The sequence below is a fragment of the Dendrobates tinctorius genome, unplaced genomic scaffold (assembly GCF_039654945.1).
Source record: "Dendrobates tinctorius isolate UK_male_01 unplaced genomic scaffold, ASM3965494v1 ptg000326l, whole genome shotgun sequence".
In the NCBI taxonomy this organism is placed as follows: domain Eukaryota; kingdom Metazoa; phylum Chordata; class Amphibia; order Anura; family Dendrobatidae; genus Dendrobates; species Dendrobates tinctorius.
Genome location: NW_027361993.1, coordinates 2487267 through 2499465, shown reverse-complemented (window position 1 = coordinate 2499465; position 12199 = coordinate 2487267). Strand labels below are relative to the sequence as shown.

The 12199-nt window shown below is 43.2% G+C and overlaps 1 protein-coding gene across 1 annotated transcript; it reads left to right on the top strand.

Annotated features, from left to right (window-relative positions):
- The first annotated feature begins 3348 nt into the window (after window positions 1–3348).
- On the top strand, window positions 3349–11212 carry LOC141074158 (uncharacterized). Its single transcript, XM_073561687.1, has 4 exons — window positions 3349–3502; window positions 3613–4593; window positions 11023–11078; window positions 11163–11212. Exons 2-4 carry the CDS (start codon window positions 3848–3850, stop codon window positions 11210–11212), a joined length of 852 nt encoding a protein of 283 aa, XP_073417788.1. The 5' UTR covers window positions 3349–3502; window positions 3613–3847.
- Window positions 11213–12199: the final 987 nt, after the last annotated feature.

Below are 12199 nucleotides of genomic sequence, written 5' to 3'. Positions count from 1 at the left end.
CTACCATTTGAAATGCACGTCAACTTACAAGCAGATGCAGTGGTGCTTTAAGATAACCTTTCACAGTTGTGATAGTCTCAGACGTGTGACATTCCTGCCACCATTTTTCAATGTTTCCTCTCATGCCTATCCAATAGAATCACCTACGGCTTGTGGCTTCTGTCTTTGGCACTCCAAAAAGACCAGACACATCATGATAGGCAGTGAGGACCATGTGTACATTTCTCCCTGTGATCACAGTTTGATGGAGACGAGTAACGGTGATGTGATCCACGCTACTGCGATAAAGCAATCCTTTCTTCACAAAGAACCGTTTTCGCTGTCTCCACAGACACAGTAATTGAGGGTCTGCATCGCCTCTGCAACATCTACCGGGAGGTTTTCCCGTGATGAGTAATTCCCAAATTTCTGATAACACTCGAATTTCCGTCTGTACTTGTATCCATGTAGTTTCCAGTAGCAGAGAGTCTGGACTGGCTTACTGAAATTGAAATATGTGCGAAGATTTAAACGTACCACAACACTGTATACTGTTGTACGCTTTGACTACCTTTCCCTTTTTCTACTTGTTAAATTCTAGTGCAATACATACTGAGCCTGTGAGTGTCTGTGTCTGACTCCTGAAGTATAGATGAAAATTTACAATTACCCCTAGACTGGTACACCTGGTATGTGTTGATACTGTACCTTTGTTCCAAATTTTGTATTACGGTATCATCCATAGTGAGTGAGCGTGTGTGAGCATGTGTGGTTTACACCTTCTATATATACGGTGAATTGGATATACCAATTTTTACCCTATACTCGATACAGCCTGTATCTTGTTATACAGTACCTTTGTTCGACATTTAGTATTACGGCCAAATCCATACTGAGTAAGCATCTGAGACTGACTACGGGACTATGTTTAGGGAGATTTCAATTGTACCCTATAATATATATACTTGCTATCTTATTATCCATTACCTTTTTTACAAAATTTTTTATTATGGTCAAACCCAGACTGAGTGAGCGTATGAGGGTGACTCTGGAAATATATACCGAGATTTCAATTTTGCCCAACACTGTATACAGCTGTACGCTTGTGTTACATTACCCATTTACAGCTTTTCATATTCTTGTGTACTCCAAACTGGGCCTGAGAGCGTTTGTGTCTGCCTCCTGAAATGTATACGGAGAATCAGAATGTTAACACTATACTATATATACCTTGTATCTGGTGATACTGTACCCTTTTTCACCTTTTTATTTTATTGGGTAATCCATACTGAGCCTGTGAGCATCTGTGTATGACTCATGAAATATATATGGAGATTTACTGTTATCCCTAGACTGTATAGAGCTGTACGCTTCTGATACAGTACCATATATCTGCTGGTATTTTGGGTCAATTTTCTGAAACATGAGGAAGTATGGTGGAAGAGGATGTGGACGCGGGCGTGGGGGGCCACCTGGTACTGATGGTGGTGGTGGTGCATCTGCTGGTAGTGCCAAAAACACAATAGCAGCTAAGGCAAGAGGTGTTAAGTCTGCATCATGGTGTAGCTCTGGAAGGCCTGTAAGGCTGGTTTCACATTTGCGTTTTTTTGCGCTGGAAAAAAACGCATACGTGCGCATGCGTTTTTTCCCCTATATTTAACATGGGTGCGCATACCTGCGCGCTGGTAAGCGCATGTATGCGATTTTCATGCGCTGCGTTTTTTTGGGGTGTGCGTTGGTATTTTCCAGACGCAGCATGTTGCATTTTTGGCCCTTGAAAAAAGCGCATGTGCACGTATGCGCACGTTTTGTGCTAAAAATGGCCATTATAGCCTATGGATGCGCATACGTGCGCACTGGCATGCGCAGGTATGCGTTTTTTAGCGCTGCGTTTTTTTGGTGGTGTCCACTTGTTGTCCTAGTTATAATCTTCTAAAGTCAAAAAAAAAAAGTCTATATAAAGGAGGTGCCTGCCAAAACTCTGCCACTACTACACTGACAGATTGAAGAGCAGACAGTCAACCAAGAACCCATTATATCAGCGAAGAATGTGAGTATATTACATTATATGCCTGTCCTTTTAAATTATGTATGTACTAATGATTTTTATTATTTTTACATGCAGTATGTCTTCAGAATCAGAGTATTCCCCATTGCGGCAGGAATTGGCGCAAGCAGACCGTGAGGTGATTATTTTCGTGCATCTGGTAAGTATATCTGCTGCTTCTCCAAATCTCTTACGTTTTTTTCAACTTTTTTAAGACATCGTCATCATCATCTTCTGCGGACGGGACTAGTGAGGGCGAAGAGCAGGAGCAGCGAAGCCAAGTCCCGGTGGTGATACGGAATGTAAGTATCAAATGATTTGTAATGTTCTTTATTTTTTATCTTCTATTTTTACTCTTTTTTATGTTTCTTTTTTTGTAACTTTTTATTCAATTTAAATTTGATTATTCTAATGAATGTGTTTTGTCTAGGTTCCACAACGGGATGAAGACGTCTACCTGGATAATGAGCAGCTCATCAGCCTGGTCCAGGAGCGTTCGCCGTTGTGGGACAGCCGTGACCGGCTGCACAAGGACATTGTGGTGACCCGGCGGCTATGGAATGAGGTGGCCGCAGCGTTGATGGATGGCTGGGACAGCGCCACAGCATCCTCCAAAAAGGCGTTTAGTGAGTATTTCCCTGCTCTGTATTGTGCCGCAGTGACTGTTGTCCTTGACGGCACTGTTGGGTTTCGTGCTAGGTGTATTCTAGCAGGAAACCCAACAGTGTCATCGGGGTCTACAGTGACTGCTTTGAGTATTGTATTGCTACATTGTGCCGCAGTGACTGTTGTCCTTGACGGCACTGTTGGGTTTCGTGCTAGGTGTATTCTAGCAGGAAACCCAACAGTGTCATCGGGGTCTACAGTGACTGCTTTGAGTATTGTATTGCTACATTGTGCCGCAGTGACTGTTGTCCTTGATGGCACTGTTGGGTTTCGTGCTAGGTGTATTCTAGCAGGAAACCCAACAGTGTCATCGGGGTCTACAGTGACTGCTTTGAGTATTGTATTGCTACATTGTGCCGCAGTGACTGTTGTCCTTGACGGCACTGTTGGGTTTCGTGCTCGGTGTATTCTAGCAGGAAACCCAACAGTGTCATCAGGGTCTACAGTGACTGCTTTGAGTATTGTATTGCTACATTGTGCCGCAGTGACTGTTGTCCTTGACGGCACTGTTGGGTTTCGTGCTAGGTGTATTCTAGCAGGAAACCCAACAGTGTCATCGGGGTCTACAGTGACTGCTTTGAGTATTGTATTGCTACATTGTGCCGCAGTGACTGTTGTCCTTGACGGCACTGTTTTTTTTTTATCAACAGTGGACAAAGTCCGAACACGTTGGCGTTCGATCAAGGACCGCTTCAACAGTGATGTTCGTGCTGAGGGCCAGGTTCGCAGTGGATCTGCGTCAAGGACCAGAACTAGATACCGTCACTATCACGCGTTGCAGTTCCTAAGACCGGTCCTTGCCACGAGATCGTAAGTATTATAAATTTTGGGTTTTTATTTTTATTAATCTGTGTTTTTCTAATCCACAGCTGATGCTTCTTGTAAAGGCATGGTAGTAATGATTTTCCTTTCTTCAACAGCACCTGGAGCAGCACCCTGCAACCTGGCCCTGGAGCGGTCCTTCCTCGGACGTCCTCTGACCCGTCCCAGCCATCCGACAGCCAGGAAGCACCTTGCAGGTCAACCACACACACAGCTGGTGACCAGGAAGCTGGGCCATCAGGTGTTCCCCTGTCCCAGGTCTCTGCCACTGGTTATGCGGGCACTACCCGCCAGCGGCAGAGGGCCTTGGACAGGAATGTCTTGCCCGAGTTTATGCATTTGAGCGAGACATTTAATTCCAGCCTCAAGTCACTGTCCGACAGAGTTGAAAGCGGTTTTGCACTCATGGAACGTGGTTTTAACCACTTTGAACACCGCTTCAATTCTGTAGAACAGCGCCTTGACCGTCTGGAGGCCGACCTCAACAGACCAGCACACCATTTTTTTAGTAAGATTGAAAAGGGCATGGCGGAACACCTTAGTCCTGATCAACAGCTGAATGTGCTGCAGGCCTGCAACAATGCTTTCTTGCAGGCTATGCAGCATAATCGGTACGGTCAGCAGTCAGTGGTGTCCTTTCCACCTGTGCCACCATTGACTCGCTTCACCTCACTACCGACTTGTGCTGCATACCACTGCACGGACACCTCTATTCAAAGCCAGGACACCCACCGTTACACCACCACAAGTCTGAGTGCAGCTGGTCACTTCACCGACACCACCATGGCAAGCGCTGCTCCTGTCTGGAGCACCACCGCCACTCCCATGCATGCGTGGAGCTCAGCCAACACTAGGCAAACATGGAACAGCCCTGCCGCTACAACAACATGTAGTAGCCCTGCCACCACCACTCTGCAAACCTGGACCATCACTGCCGCCACCAGTCCTCCTGCAAGGACGAGCACTGACAACGAAGAGCAGCAGCAGCAGCCACCTCAGCAGCAGCAGCCACCTCAGCAGCAGCCACCTCAGCAGCAGCAGCAGCCACCTCAGCAGCAGCAGCAACCAACTCAGCAGCAGCAACCAACTCAGCAGCAGCAACCACCTCAGCAGCAGCAGCCACCTCAGCAGCAGCCGCCACCTCAGCAGCAGCCGCCACCTCAGCAGCAGCAGCCGCCACCTCAGCAGCAGCAGCAGCCACACCTGCAGACGGGGGACCTACACTCAATATTTGCCCCTAGTTCAAGGCGAAATCTATCAAGGCGGGCATTGGGCCAAAGTCGGTCCAGGCACACAAGCCTACGGCGACATGCCATTACAACTAATGTACCTGAACAGATTTCCTCTCCTCCAAGTGTTCCTAGTTTAATTCCCTTAACTGGACTACCTTCCCCCACAAGTTTTGTTGCCCCTTCCCCTCAAACACCGTCTTCAACAGCAAGTGTTGCATATTCCCTGCACACCCCCAAATTGAAACCATCTGCCCCCAAACGCCGGAAAAAATAATTTTTTGGTTTATTTTTGTGATAAAAAATAAATTTACATTTGTGGTTCACCATTACTAAGTTTCATTAATGTTGTTTGCACCGCTCACACACACTGATGGGTAAATACATGTTAAAAACCAACCCAAGGCCTAGTATAGTCATATGTGAAATAACACGGACTAGTATAGTCATACCAAGGCCTAGTGTAATAACTCGAGTTTTACCAACTTGGATCTGGTTTCATGAAAAACAAACTGTTGAAACTTGTCTTAAAAATAAGTTTCTTTCTAGTTTCACCAGTTTGTTTTTTGTGAAACAAGATGCTAGTTGTTAAAAATCGAGTTATTACAGTAGGCCTTGGTATGACTATACTAGGCCGTGGTATTTCACATATGACTATACTAGTAGGCCCAAGGCCTACTATACTCATATTTGAAATACCACGGCCTAGTATAGTCATTCCAAGGCCTAGTGTAATAACTCTAGTTTTACCAACTAGAATCTGGTTTCATGAAAAACAAACTGTTGAAACTTGTCTTAAAAATAAGTTTCTTTCTAGTTTCACCAGTTTGTTTTTTGTGAAACAAGATGCTAGTTGTTAAAAATCGAGTTATTACAGTAGGCCTTGGTATGACTATACTAGGCCGTGGTATTTCACATATGACTATACTAGTAGGCCCAAGGCCTACTATACTCATATTTGAAATACCACGGCCTAGTATAGTCATTCCAAGGCCTAGTGTAATAACTCTAGTTTTACCAACTAGAATCTGGTTTCATGAAAAACAAACTGTTGAAACTTGTCAAGTTTCACCCGTTTGTTTTTAGTGAAACAAGATCCTAGTTGGCAAAAATCGAGTAGGCCTTGTTATGACTATACTAGGCCGTGGTATTTCACATATTACTATACTAGTAGGCCCAAGGCCTACTATACTCATATTTGAAATACCACGGCCTAGTATAGTCATTCCAAGGCCTAGTGTAATAACTTTTAAGTTGGAATGGAGCAGATTACATTCATCCACTCAATGCTGACTTGTATTCCCCATGGACTTTCATTGGGGTTGGGTTTTGAGGGTTTTGTTTTGAGAAAATCACATACTTTGTTTTCAACTAGTTGCACAATTTTCTCTTGAAAAAAAATGGTTTCCTGATTCATGGCCTGCAGCTTTGCTCGTTCCAATATATTTCACGCAGACTAGCAATGCTGCATTTTAACTCATATGTGTATTTACCTGCCCAGGTGTGTGAACATCAAAAAATTCAGTTATACATGGGAAGTTTTTTATTTAATTGGAGTTTAAAAAATATAGTGCACTCAGTAATGGTATCAAATAAGGTTTTTTATTACCATAAACAAACAAAAACATTACACCATTTCATCTTGCCAGTGCACCCGTCCTACATCAGAAATAAAGTAGGCCGCAAATTGGTCCCTCATTTGGCCAACTTCAACGGATGACCTGAGAGTGTGCTGAGTGAATTCAGGCAATGGGTTAGGAGCATCATCGTCCAGTTCAAAGGTCGGGTGCTCTTTAGCCATCACAAAGTTATGTAGAACCACACAGGCCTTCACCACCTCATCGACTGTTTCAAGTTTAAGATTAATGGCCGTGCCCAGAATTCGCCATCTGGAAACAAGAATCCCAAAAGCACACTCGACAGTTCTTCTGGCCCTGGTCAGCCTGTAATTAAATATTTTTTTGGTGTGGTCCAAGTCCCGGCTGGAGTAGGGTTTCAGTAAGTTTCCGCACATTTGAAAAGCCTCATCGCCAACCATTACAAAGGGCAGTGGCGGAGCTTCGGTGTGAGGAAGAGGCCGTGGCATAGGGAAATTAAATTGGTTGCCATACAACCTCCGGCCCATGTCTGAGTTTTTAAAAGCCTGTGAGTCATTACCACGGCCAAATGCTCCAATGTCCACTGCTACAAACATACATCCGGCATCCGCAATCGCAATGAGTACTATTGAAAAGTACTTTTTGTAATTATAGTACTCAGATCCCGTTCTTTGGGGTTTGATGATCCGTATGTGTTTACCATCAACAGCTCCCAAACAGTTGGGAAAATTGCATACTGTCCAGAATTTGTCAGCAATTTCCATCCACTTTTCAGCGGTGGGCAGGGGCATAAATTCTGGGCAAAGAACATTCCAGAGAGCCCGGCAGGTGTCAGCAACAATTCCAGACAAGGTAGAGATTCCAATACGGTACTGGAAGTGTAGTGAAGATAGGGTTTCTCCAGTCGCCAGGAATCTGTGAACAGACAAGGAAGTAAAATTAATATTTATGTATATTATTTTAAAAAACTATAAAATAAAATATTAGTACATTCACGAAAACTAATTACCCAAGGTTTTGAATACTAAATTTAAAAAAAAAACATCAGACCGCACCCCTTGGTTTTTAAAACATACCGTAATGTCACCAGTAGCCGTTCCTCAGGAGGAATCGCACGACGGAGCTGTGTGTCCTGTCTCCGGATGGATTGTTGGACACGAGCAAGCAAATCCATGAAACTTTCGTGGGACATCCTGATATAATCTGTAAATTTCTCCGGGTTTGCCTGTAGCTCGCTGTAGAGGGTGTGGTATGCCCCACGGCTCTCCCGGAGTTCAACAATCGGATGTATCCACATACGCCGCCGTCTTCGCTGCCTCTCTCTCTTCCTTTGTTCATGGCAAGCAACTGCATACGCCTGAGCCATCGCGATGTCCAAATCCAAGTTGAAGTGAAAACTCTTCCAGCGCAGATCCATGGTCACGAGAAGAATCAAGCAAATGTGAAGAATACTGTAGACAGGGTCTATATATTAACATACCACACCCACAATGAAGTCCCATTGGTCTTGTGTGTTGTTGAATGGTTGTTTTTTCATTTTTGTGGGGTTTTTCCAAAATCTGTAAAAAAACGCAAACGCACAAAAAACGCATACAAACGCGCAAAAACGCTGCGTTTTTTTCCTGCATGCGCATAAAAATGCTTGAAAAAAACGCAGCGTTTGTATGCATTTGTATGCGTTTTTTTAATGCGTTTTTTTGCGGGAAAAACGCGCTGCAAAAAAAAGCAAGTGTGAAACTAGCCTAAGGCTCCTTTTATGGGAGTAGGTAGACTGCTTTTAAAGCTGGAGCATCAGGAACTGTTTTTGGCTTACATTGCTGAAACAGCCTCAAGCTCTATCGCCTCCTCTTCTTAAGTTTAAAAAAATGCAAGCACTGAGTCGTAAGTGCAGGCTTCTGGTCAGGAGCAACCACTTTTCTTGTGTCCTTCACCCACAACAAAAGTGAAGGATGCGGCAGCACACACTTCAGATTACTCAATGGAGCTCTTTTCACATACCATGCCTCGGTTAATTAAAAATGGGGCCCACCATATTCTGGAGCTTTCAAAATGGGGGACATCTGACACTGGAGCATCATCCATGAGGCCCATCATACAGTCATATGTAAAAGTTTGGGCACCCCTATTAATGTTAACCTTTTTTCTTTATAACACTTTTGGTTTTTGCAACAGCTATTTCAGTTTCATATATCTAATAACTGATGGACTCAGTTATATTTCTGGATTCAAATGAGGTTTATTGTACTAACAGAAAATGTGCAATCTGCATTTAAACAAAATGTGACTGGTGCAAAAGTATGGGCACCCTTATCATTTTCTTGATTTGAACACTCCTAACTACTTTTTACTGACTTCCTGAAGCACTAAATTGGTTTTGTAACCTCATTGAGCTTTGAACTTCATAGCCAGGTGTATCAAATCATGAGAAAAGGTATTTAAGGTGGCCACTTGCAAGTAGTTCTCCTATTTGATTCACCTATGAAGAGTGGCATCATGGGCTCCTCAAAACATCTCTCAAATGATCTGAAAACAAAGATTATTCAACATAGCTTTTCAGGGGAAGGATACAAAAAGTTGTCTCAGAGATTTAACCTGTCAGTTTCCACTGTGAGGAACATAGTAAGGAAATGGAAGAACACAGGTACAGTTCTTGTTAAGCCCAGAAGTGGCAGGCCAAGAAAAATATCAGAAAGGCAGAGAAGAAGAATGGTGAGAACATTCAAGGACAATCCACAGACCACCTCCAAAGACCTGCAGCATCATCGTGCTGCAGATGGTGTCACTGTGCATCGGTCAACAATACAGCGCATGCATAACGCCTTTTTGTATGACCAAACAACTCAATCTTTGTTTCATCAGTCCACAGGACCTTCTTCCAAAATGTAACTGGCTTGTCCAAATGTGCTTCTGCATACTTCAGGCGACTCTGTTTGTGGCGTGCTTGCAGAAACGGCTTCTTTCGCATCACTCTCCCATACAGCTTCTCCTTGTGCAAAGTGCGCTGTGTGGTTGACCGATGCACAGTGACACCATCTGCAGCAAGATGATGCTGCAAGTCTTTGGAGGTGGTCTGTGGATTGTCCTTGACTGTTCTCACCATTCTTCTTCTCTGCCTTTCTGATATTTTTCTTGGCCTGCCACTTCTGGGCTTAACAAGAACTGTACCTGTGTTCTTCCATTTCCTTACTATGTTCCTCACAGTGGAAACTGACAGGTTAAATCTCTGAGACAACTTTTTGTATCCTTCCCCTGAAAAGCTATGTTGAATAGTCTTTGTTTTCAGATTATTTGAGAGTTGTTTTGAGGAGACCATGATGCCACTCTTCATAGGAGAATCAAATAGGAGAACTACTTGCAAATGGCCACCTTAAATACCTTTTCTCATGATTTGATACACCTGGCTATGAAGTTCAAAGCTCAATGAGGTTACAAAACCAATTTAGTGCTTCAGGAAGTCAGTAAAAAGTAGTTAGGAGTGTTCAAATCAAGAAAATGATAAGGGTGCCCATACTTTTGCACCGGTCAAATTTTGTTTAAATGCAGATTGCACATTTTCTGTTAGTACAATAAACCTCATTTGAATCCAGAAATATAACTGAGTCCATCAGTTATTAGATATATGAAACTGAAATAGCTGTTGCAAAAACCAAAATTGTTATAAAGAAATAAGGTTAACATTAATAGGGGTGCCCAAACTTTTACATATGACTGTATACTGGAGCATTCTAAATGGGGCAGATCAGACACTGGAGCAGCATCTATGGGGCCCATCATATACTGAAGAATTCCAAATGGGGGAAATCTGTCACTGGAGCATCATCCATGAGGCCCATCATATACTGGAGCATTCCAAATGGGGCAGATCAGACACTGGAGCAGCATCTACGGGGCACATGATACACTGAAGCATTAGAAATGGGGCCCATTATATATGGAGCATTATTAGGGCCCATAAGACACTGGAGCATCATCCATGGGGACCATCATATACTGTAGCATTATGCGGAGCTCATCATATACTGTATGGAACATTATATGTGACCAAGTATTCTGTGTGGAGAAATATATGGGGCCCGTTATTCTGTATGGCGCACAATGTGGTGGCCATAATACTGTATGGAGTAATATACTGTCCTTTTTTTGAGCTATTGTAGACTTTAAAATAGATCAGTCATGTCATGCAAGCAGTGAAGTATTTGTCATTGTACTAAAGCTATATTTCTGTGGCGTATCGGAGCATCATGAGTTGTGGCATGTGTTAAAGGAGTGCTCTTTGGCCCAGGGCACATGAAAACCTGGAGTCAGCCCTACCCCCCCACAACTTTATCCAAATAACCCCCAGTTTTCAGTGCGTAACTATTATTATAAAGTAAATTAAGGTTGACAAGCTTCAGTAATAAGAATTGATGTTTTTGGCTTTGAAATGGGCACTGTAGGTGTGTTTACTGTCCTCCACTCCCTGCCGACTTTGCTTCCCCATTGACTTGCATTGGGCTTCATGTTTCAGTCGGCCTCTGACTTTTCCCTATAGTCGGCCGATTTCGTTCGACCCGACTTTTGAGAAAGTCGGGTTTCATGAAACCCGACTCGACCGTAAAAAAGGCAAAGTCGCTCATCTCTATTTAAAAGTTTATTCATTTTTCACTTTGCTCCTATTTTTGTAGTGTTTCTGTTTTTGCAGGTTATCCTTATTGGACTACATCAGATTCGATGGACCACGTTTGAACATTGCAGGATGTAATTCTTTAATAGTAACATTTAAATACTTTTAAAATAAAATGTTTTGATTTTTTTCAACATTATTATGCCTCTTTTTTTTAGATTCCAAATCTAGGGATATTACAAAACTGAAGAAAAATGTATGGAACTAATTAACACGGGTACTCGCCCATGGTGGAATAAGGCGTTTCTAGGAAGATACTTACAGTAAAATGTGGGTTGATCCCCAGGGTATTACGTATACGAGTAGTCCCCTCATTTTCCATCAAAGATAATACCTTTCTGCCAGATGGCGTACTATCCCGTCCATGTGCCCTGGGACTTAATTCCCATGGACGGGATAGTAAATCATAGGCGATCAGCTTCGCTCACGAGGGGAGCTTGGGTAATCGCGGCTGGGTGTCAGCTGATTCTCGCAGCTGACACCTGGCACTAAGTGCCAGGAGTGATCACGGACCGCTCCTGGCGCTTTAACCCCCGGAACACTATGATCAAATATGGTTGCAGCGTTCTGGGAGCAGGCAGAGGGGCTGTCAGCTCTAACAGCCCCTCTGCCTTTGGATCGGAGACCACGCGGCATGACTCAAGGTCCCGATGGCTGCCATGGAGACCCAATGTCGTCATCACGACATCCAGGTCTCCAGGCCTGAGAGACTTCCTGTCATGTGCAGTGCATGTCAGGAAGTCTCACAGGTCAGTGTAAAATGCATGCAGCGCTGACAGCTTCTATAGCATGCAGATCTGCATGCCATATAAGCGATCAGCCTGCACAAAGTGGGTGTCCCATAGTGGGACAAAGTGTAAAAGTAATAATTAAATTTAAAAAAGTTAATTGTAAAAATATTTTAAAAATAATAGAAAATAGTAATAAAAAATCAATATTTATTCCAGCAATAAATACATTTTTGAATAAAAAAAATGTAAACAATAAAAGTACACATATTTGGTATCCCCGCGTCCATAAAGACCCGACCTATAAAACTGTCCCACTAGGTAACCCCTTTAGTGAAAACTATTAAAAAAAGCAAAAAAAATGCTTTATCATCAAACCTCCGAACATAAAGTGCATTAACACACAATCAAAAAGTCATATATAAATAAACATGGTACCGCTGAAAACATCATCTTGTCAAGCAAAA